Source organism: Euprymna scolopes, chromosome 30, assembly GCF_053919585.1.
Source record: "Euprymna scolopes isolate OS-2025 chromosome 30, ASM5391958v1, whole genome shotgun sequence".
Taxonomy (NCBI): domain Eukaryota; kingdom Metazoa; phylum Mollusca; class Cephalopoda; order Sepiida; family Sepiolidae; genus Euprymna; species Euprymna scolopes.
In genome coordinates this window covers 103,004,398-103,022,873 of record NC_136511.1, presented here as the reverse complement: position 1 = coordinate 103,022,873, position 18,476 = coordinate 103,004,398, and the positions used below count along the sequence as shown (strand labels likewise).

Below are 18,476 nucleotides of genomic sequence, written 5' to 3'. Positions count from 1 at the left end.
CTCGGTTGAGCAAGGTTCAAAACCAGTTAGCTAGCCTGGTCGGTTTTTATCTTTTTTCATTATTTATATGTATAAATTCGTATTCCTGTTTGTTTGTCTGTTCGCAATTTGATTAATATATACAAAACGTGTCTTACTTAATTTTTCAGTTATTTCTATATATAGTATGATTCTTGCAAAAATATACAATTAAGAGATTACCTCATTTGCATATGACATTAAGAAAAATCGATTTTACTAAATAGCGGTATTTTAATGTTTTTAGCGAGAGAATTGTTTTAAGTATTCTATTTAAAATAGGTATTTAAACTTCAAACAACAATTATATTGATAATATATTTGATTTAATTTATTTGGAATTATTATTTCTTATAGCGACCTTTTTTAAAAACTTTTTAGAGTTATTTGTTCCTAGATGCTATGCACAAAAAACAAACAAACAATAAAATTATTTAGTAATTTCATTAAGTTTCTAGCTGGAAAAATAATTCCGTGTAGATAGGAAAATGTTTGGCTTTTATTGTTTTCTTTTTAATATTCAAAAAACAAAACGAAAACACTTACGAAAAAACTGAAAAGATTTCCTTTGTTTTATTTTATTCCTTAAACGGTTATATAGAAATCGGTAATTTTTGGTGGGGGGGGATTGCATCGGAACCATGAAATAACGATAAATTTAATTATTTTATGAGACCATTCTCTATTTTCACCTAACAATTTAATAAACAAAACAAGCCCGAAAATATGACAAATTCAATTTGGGGAGATTACATTAGAAACATAAAACGACAAATAAAAAGCAAATCAAAAAGCCCCCACCCCCTAAAAAGAAGCAAATCGAAAATTTCCTTTATTTACAAAAAAAAAGCCATTAAAAAGTGCCCTTACAAAAAATAAAGGTAAGCATTATTTAACCCAAAACATTAGACCCAAACGCTGAAATAAAAAAACGGCTAAAAACATAGTTCATAAAAGAGCTTAGAAAGTCCAATCTGCCATGCCTTAGAAAGGCCAAAATTTAAAATCAATATAGCGGCCTCGAATAATAAATATAAATGCTGAAAAAATCATAAAAATGAATTTTTTTTTTCTGGTTTTATTTCAGCCTTTGGGTCTAATAATGTGTTTTATATAAAAAAATAGTTTTTTATAACTTTTTGTCTGGCAAATAATTTACGCTGCTAAACTACACATTTACCAAAATAAAAAATAAACGCACGCATTAATGTTGATAAACGTTATTTTTCTTAAGTTCACAAAATCGTGAGTTTTCTTAGGACAGTGATCCCTTCTGCCGAAATATCTGGCGGGGAGGGTACCAGATACTTCTTTCTGGGGACGATTACGTTTACATGTTTTTATCCGTTCTTTTATTTTTGAAATTGTTGTGCGGGTATCCATGTTAGCCATGTTGAAAATGATTAGTATAGCAGGCGTGTTTCAAACGGAACTTCATGTCAACTCAGGCAACGCCGGGTACTTATGCTAGTTTTTAATAAATTTGTTCTGTATGTAGTGATTATAAAAATCTTGTATCCCTCTCTAAAAGAGATATTTAAATATTTGAAGATTAAACACCTTACCGAATTAATGAATAGATTAAATTCTTTCATAAAAATTAAAAGTAAAATTAGAACAGCACGGGTTAATTAAACATTTTTTTTTTATATACGTGCTTCAGCAATAAAGTTTGTCAAAAATAAAAAGGGCTAAATTACATTCTAGGGAGAAAATTGAAGCTACTTTCATCTTCAATTTTTTTAAGTGATCTTACGATATAGCACGACTAAAAATAACTATAGACTAATTGTGCATGTACTTTTTCTGACAAAATTTGATTCACATGGTATGTTAATTTATGAACGTAGCCTTTCAATGTTAACGTTAAAAAAATGAGAATAATTTACAACACTTGATTTAAAAAAAAAATTTGGTTGCGGGACGAACCATTGTGCTGTTCCAAACGCCCTCAATATAGTAGAACCCCGGGATACGGCATTAAAAATTAGTAACAAAATACAGTACAGTATATAACGGCGAGGCAAATACCGTAACCAAAGGTCGAGAAAACATCGTATTCCACATCGAAACTTGAAAAACCGTATCCCAGGGTTATACTGTATTTATTTCACGTTGAACTTGAACTCAACATTCTTTTTCATGGTTTGGATTCTTGCGTTCCTCCCATATTCCCGCAACTAAAAGAGATATATTTGGAATTCAAAATCTTCTTTGCCCACGTAGCAACACCTACTTTTGACTCTAAGTTTATTAACCTTACGGTGAAAGTAAACGAAGTGCACGTTTATGTGTTGGCAGACCGGCCTCGTTTTGTGAATCAAAATGGTAAAGTGACCACTTTCGTACAATCAACGCACTTTACCTTAATAAATCCTTAGTAATCACTAAACCGGACAAAAGCTCCGGGCCGTCATAGTTGATGACTAAGAATACGCCAATAAAATGCTGATCATCCTGGAAGATACCAATAAATTTTTCCAGTTAGTCTGGAGATAAACACGATTCTGCCATATCTACTTATACCATTTTCCAAAAACGTCTGGTTAGATGCGTAAAAAGCCGAGTTCATTTTGCTATCATTTTAAATTTAATCAGACCTACTGGTTGTATTTGTCTCCGTCTCTATGGTTTGCCTAAAACCCATAAGAACGATGTACCGTTAAAACCCATCCTATCAATGATAGTCTTATCCACATAAGTTAACCAAATAGCTCGCAGTTGCCTGAGCACTCGTTTTGGGCCGTTACAGTTCGTTTTGCATTAAAAATGCATTTACATTTGATAACTTTATACGAACTATACTTGCTCTGATAAATTTCTTTTCATGTTTCTACTCTCTTCACTTGTGTCCCAGTTTTGGAGACTATTAAGAGAAACATACGCTTTAACATATTGCAGTCAACTTGTGACTTCCCCTAATGAAATTCGCCACGATGTCAGTTGAATTCAGGTTTAATAACATCAATTTATAGACCAATAGATAATGTGTCCATGGATTCTTCCCAGGGAACAGCTTTGGCAAATATTGGGGGGGGGGCATGAAGAGGGTCTACAATTTGGTTTTTGAAAACCGGACCTTTACTTTCGTTACGTTGATGGCAACTTTTGTTTGTTTGATAACGAAACGAAAGCGGATGTTTTTTTTTGTTTTTTTTTGTTTGTTCTTTTTTGTTGTTGTTGTTTTTTTTTTTGTTTTTTTTTTTTTGTTTTTTTTTTCTTTACATCTCTTGAGAAATTTATTCAACCCTTAAATTTACGTTGGACAAAGAAGTTAATTCTATTCTTCCATTTTTGGATGTACTCGATTCCAAGACTTCATCATATTTTTTTTTCACTTCCGTCTATCACAAACGTACATTTACCGGTCTTTTCACAAGTTGGGATTCTTTTCATCCCACAAAATAAAAACTTCAATTTTAAACTCTTATTCTAATGATTTGTTCGAACCTTATCTGGATGACGAAATTAAATGTATTACAAAGACAACAATGGCTATCCTCTACAATAAAAATAAAATTTCTGACTTTTGTGAAATTAAAGAAGCTTCAGTAGACACATGTACTATTTACCTATTGACTAGCCAACATAAGTGATCGATTTGTGAAACAAATATCACTGTGTTATTTTGCATCGAATGTATTACTAGCACTTTCGATTCTATGTTGAGTCATCTTCAAGTGCCAAAAAATAAATTAATAAAAAGTTGGAGAAAGAAGAACATTTCAGTAATCCAATTTACCAAATTTCCACTACCAACGATTACTACGATATTGACCCATTGACTACTGTATACTCATTAACCCTTATCCTTTAGTGACCTCCGATCCTTGATAATTAGTGAGTACTTTATAAAGTAGTAGTAGTAGTAGTAGTAATAATAATACCTATATTGACTACTCTTTCTCGTGGGCACAATGTGCACCTGGTAGAATCTAGCTCAATTTAAAACCAATAACTTCCAATTTACGACGGATTTTTGGTAATTAAAACTTAAAAATAAATGAGACTATCTTTATTAAAACCTAGCAGCCTACAAATAACATAATTATGAAAAGAGTAACAAAATTTAAATACAATTTATCCTGTGGTGCAAATGTTGGCGCACAAGTATATAAATTGTAGCGTTCCTGGTTTTTTAACCGGATCTTTATTCATGCTTTTCGCTGAAGATGATTTAATCAAGAATCGAAACTGCTAGTGATACTTCTGGAATATTCATCAGTTTCCTTATTATTTTGACACAAAATAGTTTATTAGAAAATTTGAAAAAATAAACAAGGTTATAATCAAGTGAAGAATTCTATTATCTTATAGGTTTGCTTAAATGAAAGAATTTTGTCTAAACACATATTACACACACACACAGAGACGTGAAAAAACATACAAAAATACACACACACGCATATATATATATATATATATATATATATATATATATATATATATATATATATATTTTGTTATTGTTGTTATTTTTCAAGCGATACATACGGTTAATATTGGCTCCGCCTCGGAGTTAATCTTTTTTATTTACTTAGAAAGTTATATATATAATATGTATTTAGATGCTTTTTTGTTGCTACTGTTGCATAATATATAATATTACTAATCCAACGATTATTTAATCCGCCAGGCTAGAAATAAACAAAGGACACAAGAAGTGAAAAATGAAACACGTTTTATCCTGAGTAAAGATCTATTATTATAATAGAAAAATGGTGCAAAAATGGATGCCAAAAGAAATAACTCCCTCGTAGGAAAAATAAAATAATCTATTTTAAAAATATTAAATATAGTTATCCCAGGCTAATATAGCAGTATCAATCCAGTTAGAGAAGATTAACACTGTAAAGAATTCCAGGTATGGAAATATTCGACCACTCAACATCAACAATGGTCCTTCTCTGACGTAAGACGAAAAACTATGACTGAAAAATTCAAAGAGATTCAATATATTTTATGCTGCGGTTCTAGTACCTGATTCGTTCGTTCTTATCATCCCTGGCTATAAATATAATCGTTCAAATCTTTGTGATTATTAGGGCTGTGACAACAGAATATTTTTTTTCATTCTGTTGAGTCTCAAGTATATATCCTACGTAGTAAGACACAGTCAATCAACCGGGAATCACATCAGTCTATATAAAAACATATAAAATATAAACGGATATATACTCAAGAGCCAAAACAATGAAAAGAATATGCTGTTGTCACAGCTCTGGTGGTTATACCCAATACTCTTACATCCAAAATATTACAATATTTCACTTCGTTGTATTTTTGTTTATTTTTAGCTCTGCGGAAAAACGAAGCGTTTGTATATAATATTATATTATATATACATTATCCGTATTATTATTAACTAGTATATAATATATTTTAATTCATTTTACAGAAAGAAAAACACAAGTTTCCACCAAAAAATCCGTCCAGGGTAATTTGGTCCGAAAAAATGTTGACCGTCTGTCTCTTCAGGAAATCAATTCATTGGTGCACGCATTGAAACGTATGCAAAAGGACAGATCTTCGGACGGTTTCGAGTCCATCGCGTCCTTCCATGCCCTTCCACCTCTCTGTCCAAACCCGACCGCCAAACATCGTTACGCTTGCTGTCTCCACGGTATGGCCACTTTCCCCCAATGGCACAGATTGTACGTCGTCCAGTTTGAACAATCTCTCAACAGGCACGGTGCCACCGTCGGTGTTCCCTACTGGGATTGGACATATCCAATGAAAGAGGTCCCCAATTTACTTACCTCGGAGAAATACGTCGATCCTTTCACAGCAGTGGAAACGTTCAACCCGTTCAACCACGGTCACATCTCCTTCATTAGTCCAGAGACGATGACCGCACGTGACGTCAGCGACCATTTGTTCGAGCAACCCGGCCTAGGCAAACAGACGTGGCTCTTCAACAACATCATTCTAGCCTTGGAACAGACCGACTACTGTGATTTCGAGGTTCAATTTGAGATTGTCCACAACGCCATCCATTCTTGGTTGGGTGGAAAAGAAATTTACTCCGTGAACCATTTGCATTACGCTGCCTATGATCCTGCTTTCTACCTGCACCATTCCAACGTGGATCGACTTTGGGTTATCTGGCAGGAATTGCAGAAATTCCGAGGTCTTCCAGCTTATGAATCCAACTGCGCTATCGAATTGATGTCTCAACCATTGAAGCCATTCTCTTTCGGAGCTCCCTATAACTTGAACCCAATGACCACCAAATATTCGAAACCGGCCGACGTGTTCAACTACAAGGATAATTTCCATTATGAATACGACATGTTGGAAATGAACGGAATGTCCATTGCACAATTGGAATCGTACATTCGTCACGAGAAGCAAAAGGATCGTGTTTTCGCTGCATTCATGCTCCGTGGATTTGGATCATCTGCCTACGCTACATTCGAGGTACGTATTTATTTCCTGTTTCGGAAGGTTTTTGGTGAGGGGTAATAATTTGTATTATTTGGATTGTTCGGACTTCTATTGTCATTTACCCTTTATCCTAATTTGTAATTTTATTTGTTTCAACACAATATTCATTTTCTTGTGTAGAGAAAATTGTAACTTACCTTAATAATGTGTGTGTGTGTGTGTCTGCTTGTAGGGAAAATTGTGGTTTATCATTAAAGCGTCCGCGCGCGTGTGCGGGAGAAGGAAATAGAATCAAGATGGCGGCACCCACAACTTTTATAACTAAGCGGTCTCGCAACGTTACGTAAAATCTCGCGACTCGTGTGCAAAATCTCACCGCTTGACTGCATAAAAAGAAGTCGCAGGGAGAACGCCGATTACGAGAATCTTTGGAGATTATTACGACAATCCTCGAGGACGGTTGTTGCGTGTTACTGACTAACTTTGCTGTTTTGCCTTTTTTTATTACTTTTTCCTTCTGTTTGTGTTACGGTGTTTTATAGGGTTCGATCACTTGAAAAGAAAAAAGAAAAAATGGCGACTCGCAGGTGTTTTTATACTTGACGGTCACGTGTGAATAACGATCACGTGTGTCTATGCAAATGAGACTTTAACAGGTCCATAAAATGAACTGTTGTGAGCACAGGAGGTTGAGTTAAAAGAATGCGTTTTACGGAGACGGAGACGTCCGACAGACTCTTTAAGGTAACTAGAAAACCCGTGGGCGGAAAAGATCAAAACTTTATTGAAACTGACTTTTAAACTACGTTTTGACGATTTTATCAATTTATTGACATAACCGAAAACCAATGGTATTTCTTTCCAATCGCTATTCGTTATTTCGTTTGCCTTTTTTTGTTAACTTTATATTATATTTATTTAATAAATTAATTTTTATTTATTTGATATATTAATTTATTTAATAAATTAATTTTTATTTATTTGATGAAATTACTTTAGTCTGGATTTCTAATTAGTGTCGTGCTCTTGCATTGTTCCCCGTTATATTCCAATTAATATCTAAGCCACCATAATACATCGGATTAGATTTCAAGATTTCATAGTCAACATTGATATCCATTAGATCAAATCGAACCCTTTTACTTATGTTACGAATTACAGGAGCAAGAAACGCATTTTTTCTCGTGACGGAAACGAATTTTATCGATTGTCTTATTGATCCAATTTTTTTTTTATGGAAATGGACGCGATTCAATTTACAATATCAATTGTTGTCCGGGCGGAGTTAATCCTCTTCAATTTAAAAAAAAATTATTTTTATCGAAATTGTAATTTTATTTCCCGTTTGCTTTTGAATATCAGTCCTCGGGCGTTTACACAAATTGTGTCAAGTCCGTCTTCTGATTCGTCTCTTTTCTCAGGGACCATCGTCTACTCTACAATATAATAATTATATAATTAATCTACTCTACAATATAATAATTACTTATGTAAATGTATGTCACTCATGTCATCATTTAATCTTTGTCTTAATTTGCAACTTTATTTGTTTTAACACAATATTTATTTTCTGGACGATGTTATCAATCTATTGAAGTTGGAATGTTCTGCTTTCCAATCGTTATTCGTTATCTTGTTTGTCGTTTTATTTTAATTTTGAATATTACTATTTTAATGTAGTCGCTTAAAGTCGAGTTACTTTCGTTCGGATTTCTAACCCGTGTCCTCCTCGCGCATTTATCTTGTCATATTCTAACTAATGACTAAGCGATCACGCATGTTAAATTACTCGAGCGTAGCCTATGTAAATAAAAGGCCGTTTCACTAATAACGTAAGCTATTTATGGTATGTAGGTATATAGCTATATAGAGAGGGGTGAATATTTATATCATCATCATCATCATCATCATGTAGTTCGTCAGTCTTGACGATGACTAGTTGGGGCCTCAGTGCTTTATCCCTCGGTGTTTGCCTAGTCTCACTCCATCGCCACAGGACTTTCCACCTTCGCTCCAAACTTGTTTGCGCAGTTTAGGTGCAGTATCTGTTGCGCATCAGATAGACACCCTCTGAACCTCCAATGATCATGTCCAGTGGAGCGAACTTGCGACGACTGGCAGCAGAGAAGCCCGCAGCTTCTGGTCGAAAGTAATCTCAGCGAGGTAAACAGTCGCCCTATCGTGTCCGCTACTACGCCTTTCCTTTCTGGATGAGGTTCTATAGCCTTTTAAGGAAAACTGCAAGGCAGCATTAGGATTTGAGGTCAGAGCTCCCATCTCTTAGTCTTTTGCAGTGATAAGGCTCACAAGGCAGTGGTGTTTGATGTTGGGGTTGGTACCCCTAGTCTTCGCCCAACCAAGGGCACCCACAAGACAGTGGAGTAGGGGTTGGTAGTGTGCCAGGGCATGTCTACACATCGGTGGGCCATAACGCACTACCTTTGGGGTCCCCTACTACTCCCAGATCTCCTACAAGTTTCGTCTGGGGCTGCAAGGCACCTAGTTATCGTGTGTGGCCAACGTAGAGGCACTGTAGGAGTCTTGATGATGGAGAGACCATGTACTGGCAAAGAAGACTTATGCATACCTGCTCCCTTTTCACCACGAGGTTAGCCAGCGGTGTTAGCTGGAAGCGAGAAGGCATGCATGAACTTAACACTAACTTATACCTAACACACTAGACGCATCACATCCACCTGCCGGATTAAGAATCCAAACGCACACACAATATTTATATATATAGATAAATAATAAAATAGGAAATAGATAAATTAAAGGGTTTTTGGGGGAGGGGTTAAATTTTATTAAATAAATCGTTATTTTTTTATTTTTTTTTGTAAATTTGTTATTCAATAGTATGATGAATTGTTTATAGTAGTGAAGGCTTATGTAGAACCATCAACATTTATATCAGAGTTTCCCTTCTCCAAGATGCCTTAACGAAGACTGAAGTTTAATCTCTTCCAATGGTTTTTAAAAACACCCCCAGATCCCAATATGGAAATTTCGAAGCCTCAATGCAAATTACACAGTGGCTAGCATTTCCAAATGCTCACCGATCTGGTACTAGCGAGGCTCATCGGTGTTTAACTTTGGTGATCTAACAAGAACCGGTGTGTAAACATGATTATGCCGTATATATATATATATATATATATATATATATTATATATTTGTGTACATGTGTGTGTTTACATATGTATGTATATGAGTACATGTATATATGCATATATATACATATATATGTATATACATATATATGTATATACATATACATATACATATATATACATATATATATACACATATACATATATATATACGCATATACATACATATATATATATACATATATATATACACATATACATATATATACATATACATATAGAGACGAATATTGGCTGAAGAGAGCTCGATAAGGATACCTTAAACGGGCCTTATTATCGGGCTTGAAACCGACGGTACCAATGACCTGTCTCAACTAACAACTTTCTGTACACAAAATATATGCATACATATATATATATATATATATATATATATATATATATATATATATATATGTGGAGATATGCTGCGAGGGAGAGGGATATTTAAGGGATACTTTCATATGCATGATAGATGTGGATACGATTAGTTGTTAGTAGATTGGGGTTAAGAGTTTAGTGTTCAAAAGTTTAAAAGTTTAGGTTAAGGTTGCTGAGCTGACGCTTAGCTCCAACCGATTCCAAAATTCACATTGTCTGTACATATAAACATCTTACTATAAGGTAATAAAAGAGGGAAAAAATTGATAGTTTATGGGTATGGTAGTCCTCTCCTTCCAATCCCCCCTTACCACGAAACCTTTTTTCTCCATTCTATCTGTTGATCTGAATTTAAGTAAAAATGGCACAGGTAAAAATGGCAAAAAATGAAAAAATAGATAAAAATGGCATGTTGACAACGGAAATGTAGGACCGTTTGTGAAGTGCGGGCTAAGCTCTCATTCTTTTAGTATAAAATAGGACTAATCCTTGTCTCCCCCCCCCAAAAAAAATAGATTGAATAAATAGTTTTAGTAGATATTTACACAGGTAGGGGCGGGCCTTTTTTATGGAGACTAATCGCGGTCAACGTAAAAATGAAAATGGTTTCTGATAGTTTGACCGATTCTTTTAGCAAGAAACTGTGAATGAATAACAAATATAAAATTTTATTGCTTTTATATCTATTCTCCGTCTTTCTATATTCGTTTGACTATTCATCATAATTTATAACCCATCAAAGTTAGTATCACAGCACAAGGCGTATAAAATCAAAAGTAGGTTCTTTGATATGATAGGGGCGCGTCTAAAATGAATGTTCTATTTAGAGCATAATTGAATGATGGTACTTGACTTCCGCGTTTTAAACTTTAATTCAAGCCGTTACATAAAAATAATTTTGTAAAATCAACATTAGGTTCTCTACTTTGCAAATGTAGACTACCAATATTTGTGGACTAAGTCACTGCAAGGAGGCACGTGAAGCTTCCTCTAGGTACACCGCAATGTGTCCCCTAACTAGAGCAATCAATCAATTGATTTGATTGAAAAATGGACGATTTCACCAATTTCGATGACAATAAAAATATGGGAGTGTGAAAATTTATTGATCATCATTCAATCCCGAGCAACGTCGTCTCTCTCTGCTAGTAATAGCTAATTTTCTTTCACAACAAAAAGTTATAATTGCGAATTGGGGGAAAACATAAACAAAACAAAAGCAATGATAATTTTATAAATATTGGCAAACCAGAACAGTATCCGATTCAAAGTTAGCACGTCCTTTTCCTGATATTAAACTTCATCAGTAATATAACTTCCGGCGAGAGTTTGAATTTCCCAAGTTTATTTATTTATTAAATTGTTAGGTGAAAGTACAGAATAGTTAACGAAGAACCTTCTTCATATTAAGGGTGGCTTTCTAAACAATAATGCTATTATTTCAGCACGGTCAGTAACTTTTATTAGGTGAATTTCTACCAGTAATTTGTTTTATTATTCAGTTTTAAGTCATCATCGCGACTCGAAAGATATGACGCTATCTTGGCCGTCATTTTTTTTATTCTCACATGACGCTTGACACTACTTTTTTTCGAACCGATTAAACGTGTTAAAGTCTTTTGTACAACAAACCACACATTCATATTATAAAAATAGTTCTATTTAATTATTTATAAATGTAAATTTATAAATCAATTTTGCCAATTTTCTGTACAATAACACGTTTTTTAACAAGTAAAAATCGTTTTGGTGCAAGAAAATTAAAAGCAGTGGCCGCCAACGATTAAATCTTTGAATTAAGTTTCCATTTTCAAGACTTAAAAAATGAATTCAATTCAGGTAAATATGGCTGCGGTAAAATTTATTTAGACCTTTTTTTCAGATTATTACATATAAATATTTATGATAAAATAATTATTTAATAAACGTTATATTTTTTCGGTGCTTTTACAGAATTTGAACCTAACCAAACCGATTTTTTTTAACTAAAGCTAAATGAGTTTAGCTCTATTTTAAACAAGGGGAATGAGAGCTTAGCCCGCACTTCTCGAACGTTTCTACTTTTCCGTTGTCTAAGTGCCATTTTACCTATTTACTCACTTCTGCCATTTTTTTGGTCCTTGCTAATGGAGTCAGAGATGGCTTTGTTGCCGGGTTTGAATCTGTATACCAGTGTTAATCGTGACACCCGACACTGACGATTCCCGAAAGGATAAAACACTAGTGTCTGTAGGTATTTAATAATTATTATAGTAAATAATTATATATATATATATATATATATATATAGTCACTTTGCGCATATGTGTGAGTTCCTTTCTCGTAGGTTCCGAAACGGCTGAACCTATCTCTTGCAAATTTCACACAAAGGTACTTTATATGTCTGGCAATGTTCTTAGATATGTTTTGTACAGAAATTCATCCGGTAAGTATCGAACATCGAAAAAATTCGATCTTAGAAATAGCTTTACTCTCTTATAGAGAAAAAGAAGAATTTTTACATGCATGGAAAATAATAACATTTCAGCAAATCATTTTTTGCTTAAAAAGAAAAAACAGATTTATTATAATGTGGAGATATAGCTTAATCGTAGAGCATTCAACTACGGCTCGCATGGTTCTCTGTTCAATCCCGGGTGTACCTCACTATTTTATTTTAATTTTTTTTTTCTTATTAATGAGTTCAAATTACGATAAAAGAAGAGGCACAATTTAAAATCGACCCAAATCATTTCTTGGTTTGCATATTTAAAAACTAAACATTAATCAGAAATGACTTTTCCAAGGTATTCATCGCCCAAATGTCAGCTGACGTGATATTGTAAACAAACACAGACAGAATTTGATGAACGACATTATTATTATTATTTATTAATTAATTTATTTATTTATTTAATTTTTGCGAATTAGTCCATCGGGCAAATCATTCCTCGTTATATATAATAATCAATACAGGATTGATTCTACGCAATCTGCATAAATTAAAATATCATGTTTAAGCGTATTGTACGGCCGGGCAATGCCGGGCTGCCAGTTTATATATATATATATATATATATATATATATAAGTGTTGGGACTATTAATCGGAACGGGAATCATAAAATCGGGACATTTGGGGTATCGGAATCGTTATCGGAATCGGGAATATTGGTGCCTATTTTCCGATGCTAAAACGATTCTTTTGATTGTATTTTTTTTGTTAATTTCATTTAGTTTAAAATAAAATCTTCCATTGCTGTTAATATGGATAAATTAGTAAATATTTATTGATTTTTAAAATATTAGTAAAACTTAAATCGATAGATCATCTTCCACAGTTGTATTTTGAAGTTCAGGAAAATATCTGCATATCAAACATGTGTTTTTACGAAAATCACAGAAAATAATAGTCTTATAGTTAAATAATTAGAGATTTATAAAGAATCAGAATCGGAATCGGTAGTTGTATCGGAATCGACAATTTATCATGAAATCGGTAATTGTATCAGAATCGGGAAAAATATTGGAACCGTCCCATCACTAATATATATATAGATATATATATCTTTGTATTTGTTTATACATAAACATTTAGGTATCGATACACAGTCATGAGTATGTTTCAGTCAAGTAGTTATAAATTAACAGACATCATCTGGCAATGTTCCTTTTCCAAAGTTCAATCATAGCGATACTCAAATGTTTATATAAAAATAAATGATAGGTATATCTTACTCTACTATGTATTGAGCACTCTGTTATAAACCTCATTAAGTCCTTTGGATGTTTACTTCCGAATAATATAGGTCCCACTTTGTCAAGTAGGCTCCAACCTCTGTCCCATCGCCGCAATGTTACATCCCTATGCCTGTTTTACAAGTATTTTAATGAAATGTGCTTTGATGAACTCATTGCACGTGCTCTCTCGACGTACATTTCCCCGACAAACCCGCTTAGCAACAAAATCACACCCCTTCAGTGTTAAGGTCCCTAAATTTCAGAAAGTTTTCTACTCAAATAGCTTCTTTCCTAGAACAGCTAGACTTTTGAATTCTCTTTCTGCTTCCTGCTTCCCAAACTGTACTGATATGCAGAAGTTCAAATGCAACATAAACTAATATCTTAATCTTTCTTGGGCATGGTCCCAATTAGTAGCCCCTTACGTCCAAGTATATATATATATATATATATATATATATATATATATATATGAAAATGTCTGTCTGTCTGTGTGTCTATGTACATTTCCCTATCAAATAACTCTATCAATTTTCAGTTTAGAGACTCGATAATTGATATAAGGATTATTGAGATTTAGGAAAATGTTTTTGATCGGTTTTCGGCCAGAAATTTGGCTGTCAAGGGGGTCATAGTTCAACGACTTGACCTTTGAGAACTCTACCTCCGCCAATTTTGGGTCTAAACACTTGAAATTTTAAATGTAGGTTACTTGGACATGGATCAATTTTTTTAAATTTAATTTGAGCCCAAAATAATAAATGTTAAGGGGCCAAAATTGGGGTCTAAGTTAAAAAAAATTGACCTCTTCGGTCACTCAGCCAGTTTCTGGTCTAAACATTTGAAATTTTACATAAAGTGTATTCAGAGATAGGCCAAGCTTTTTAATCGGTTTAGGTCGAAAATTTGAGCTGACAAGGGGTCAAAGTTAAAAAGAGTTGACCTTTTCAGTGTCTAGCAAACTACTCAGCCAATTTTGGGTCTAAACATTTGAAATTTATACATAACGGGTATTCAAACATGCGGCAAGCATTTTAATCAGTTTTAGGGCGAAAATTTGGCTGCCAAGAGGTCAAAGTTGAAAGAGTTGACCTTTGCAGATTCTACCAAATTCCTCCGCGAATTTTATGTCTAAAGACTTGGACATGGGTAAAACTTGTATTTTGATTGAGACCAAAATAATAAATGTTAAGGGGTCAAAATTTGGGTCAAAGTTTTAAAAAAATGCCTCTGAAGTCTCTACAAAATTACTCAGGCAAATTTTGGTCTAAACATTTGAAATCTTAAATAAAGTGTATTCACACGTAGGGTGAGTTATGAACAGTACATGGGGCATGAGCAAAGCCGGACTGAACTGCTAGAATATATATATATATATATATATATATATATATATATATATATTCTGGAATAATTATGTATAATATGTCTGTAAGATTATAGTAATAATTATGTCAGTCTCTTTAAGAATTCGGTTCTTATTATAGAGCACTCTAGGTTGTAATTAAAGTCGGTTACGTAAGCTCACGTTCGCAGATCAAAATGTTATAATCATAAGATCACTCTCGCCGTCTAGACATTTACGCTTAATATAAATGTTAATTTCAACTGTATTTCTCACGGTTAATGTTGGCCGTCTAGTTTGTTCCTTGCTAATAGAGTCAGAGATGGCTTTGTGACCTGGTTCGAATATCCCGACCGGCTGTAATCGTAACTCCTTGCAGACCCAAGAAGGTCAGACAGAGCAACTCCACATACAAACTCATAATGATCCTTTTTTTGACAGCACGGGTATTGGGTTCCCACTGTGCAGACAGTCAACAAGGAATAGTATGTTGAGGTTTTAAGGGAGTTCAGAAAGAGCACCAGTCAACAACTGCTTGTCACAAACTATTTGACCAAGATGGACATCAAGACTTTTGGTTATTCCCTATACCCAAGGAACACTTTAGAGGCTGTCGTTATGAGACAATTGAGGAGATGAAAGAGGCTGTGACGAAGTTCATTGACATATTGGCACAAGCGGACTTCCATGGGTCATTCTATAAGTTGTAAGCAAGTGCATTGCAGCCAGGGGAGATTACTTCGAAGGGGACTAGAGTTTTATGTGTGTACTATCAATAAAAGTTTACATACAAAAAAGTTTGGAAATTTAATGAAGGGAATCCATCGAGGAAAATTACGACCCATTCATGCACAAATTTGTTATTATGTCTACGTTCTCTTCCCTACCTCTCACTTCAAGAAAAAAAATCAGAGGTCCAGTAAGTGGCACACGCACACACACACACACACACACGCACGCAGACACATGCACACATACACGCGCACAGATAATCGGAAATTTCATGGCACGTGCAAAAGAAGATTGGCCACGATTAAATTTTCTGCTGGGATGGAGGCATTGAGATGCCACGGAGAATCATCATTCAGTTGATAATTTCGCTTGATTTGAAGATTAGTATGACATTAACACAGAAAGAAAAAATATAAATGTATACAAGATATAAAATCTAATTTAAATCATTTGCCTATTTTTCTTTTCCTGTCCTTATAGACATATAAAATGGCTACCCGGCATTGTACACGACGTAATGAGTAATTCTACGTTGCTTATATATAATGCGTATATTAAATGAAAGGTGATGAATAAAAGTTATATATAATAATAAGGAATAGCAAACGGGGGGATTAAGAAAAAAAATAGAAAAAAAGAAATCGCTTCAGACCATGGCATTTCGAAGCTAAATACTTCTAATCATTGTTGGATTTGAAAACTATTCTTGTTTTTGTTTTTTTTTTTGTTTTTTACTCTAAAATATTTACTTTAACTTGTATGAATATGTTTTAATTTTTATTCTTATTTTTATTCATATTTTTATTCTTATTTTTATCTTTATTTTTATTCTTATTTTTATCTTTATTTTAATTCTTATTTTTTTTTACATGTTTTTTTATCTGCATTTTTAAAAGTGTTTGGTTTCTATTTTCTTTACTTTCCGATTGTTTTATTTATATATGTATTGTTTTATTTATATATGTATTTACTTTTTTCTATCTCCTTTCCTTCTTTTTCCACTTTCTCATCTATCTGCCCTATTTTTTTCCTTTCTTCTTTTATAATTCGCTTTATTTTAATGATATCCATTATTTCAAAGTGACCTATATATATTTTTTCTTTTTGCTATTATTTATATATGCACTTTCCGATTTACTCTTATATATAGTATCTTCTTTTAATATTTCTTAATCATTTTTACCATATTTCCCTCTTCCTTTATTCTCATTCCATATCTAAATGTTATTAAGCCAGTTTTTATTTATATTTGCTTTCTGTATAATTTTGGTCCTTTTCCTTTTCTGATGAGAAGTATTTAGCTTCGAAATGCCATAGTATAAAGAAGTTTCTTTTGTTTTCTTAATTTTCACCTTTTACTTTTTTATTGGTCTGATGATATAATAAAGTTATATATACCTTTTACTCACCATCTTTTATTTAATATATTTGCTAGCTCCTCTTAATAGTGTTGAGCTTTTCTTATCTTGATAAGTTTTGCTCTGTTAAAGATATATACTTTGATAACATAATTATAATATATATATATATATATATATATATTTATATATATATATATATATATATATATATATATATATATATATATATATACAGGGTGGCCGAAAAGTCCCAGGACACTCTATTTTTAATATTTTAATGCTGTTAAATATGATTGATTGCAGCTTTTGCTAGCGTATCAAGGAATTCTCTAAAAAAATGGTACAAAAAACCTGGAGGCGAATGGAATTGTGCAAGAACAACGAGGGCCAACATACTGATCCCCTAGACCACTAAATTACTCTAGTTGTTTTCTGCTTTGTTTCTAATAAAGTTCTCTTTTTTTGTTGAATATATATGTTTTCTGTGTATTTCATTAAAAATACTGTGTTTTATTAAAAATACATGTATAGTGTCCTGGGACTTTTAGGCCACCCTGTATATATATATATATATATATATATATATATATATATTATTTCTTGTACAGATTTGTCCAGATGAAGGCGATTGTCACGAAGGAAGTCATTTCTCCGTGTTGGGTGGAAGTACCGAGATGCCATGGGCTTTCGATCGTCTCTACAAAATGGAAATCACAGACATTCTACATAAAATGAACTTGAACTTTGACTCTCATTTCACAATCAAGACAAAGATCGTCGCCCATAATGGAACCGATTTGCCCGAAGGTATTCTGCCGGAAGCCACCGTCATCCGAATTCCTCCTACAGGTAAATAACACCAATTTACCTTATCCTCCTACCTCTCCCACACCGACTTTTTTCCTTTCTCCTTGCTATTTTAGTAAAGAACTAGACTACCCGAAACCCGTTGGGTGAGTATATGTTATAGCTAGCTATGGAATAGTGAGTATACAGAATTGATGTATAAAAGTGCAAGTGAGTATATAGACTTAATGTATAAACACAAAAAATTGAATGCACACGCGTGCGAAAACAAAGGTGGCGACCAGTGAAAAAATACGGAATATATTAGATAATATCATTGCCCTTAGATTAAATGAAAAATCTTTTATATAAAAGGGGTGTAATGCATTGAAAAAATTGAAAACGACCGAAAAGAAAAAAAATATACTTGGAGGGAGTGTGCACTATACAGGTCCATCCTAGTTGTGTGTGTGTGTGTGTGTGTGTGTGTGTGTGTGTGTGTGTGTGTGTGTGTGTGTGTGTGTGTGTGTGTGTTAACAGCCTTAAAAATATCAGGAAATAATAATTAACTGATTAAGTAATATTAAACGGTGAATCC

The 18,476-nt window shown here is 33.4% G+C and overlaps 1 protein-coding gene across 1 annotated transcript in view; it reads left to right on the top strand.

Annotated features, from left to right (window-relative positions):
- LOC145254924 (hemocyanin G-type, units Oda to Odg-like) overlaps positions 1-18,476 on the top strand; it is a 71,674-nt gene that overhangs the window by 33,975 nt on the left and 19,223 nt on the right. The window contains exons 7-8 of the mRNA XM_080113898.1: positions 5,417-6,438; positions 17,701-17,941. Of these exons, the coding sequence (XP_079970024.1) occupies positions 5,417-6,438; positions 17,701-17,941 (1,263 nt within the window). The remainder of the gene's footprint in view (positions 1-5,416; positions 6,439-17,700; positions 17,942-18,476) is intronic.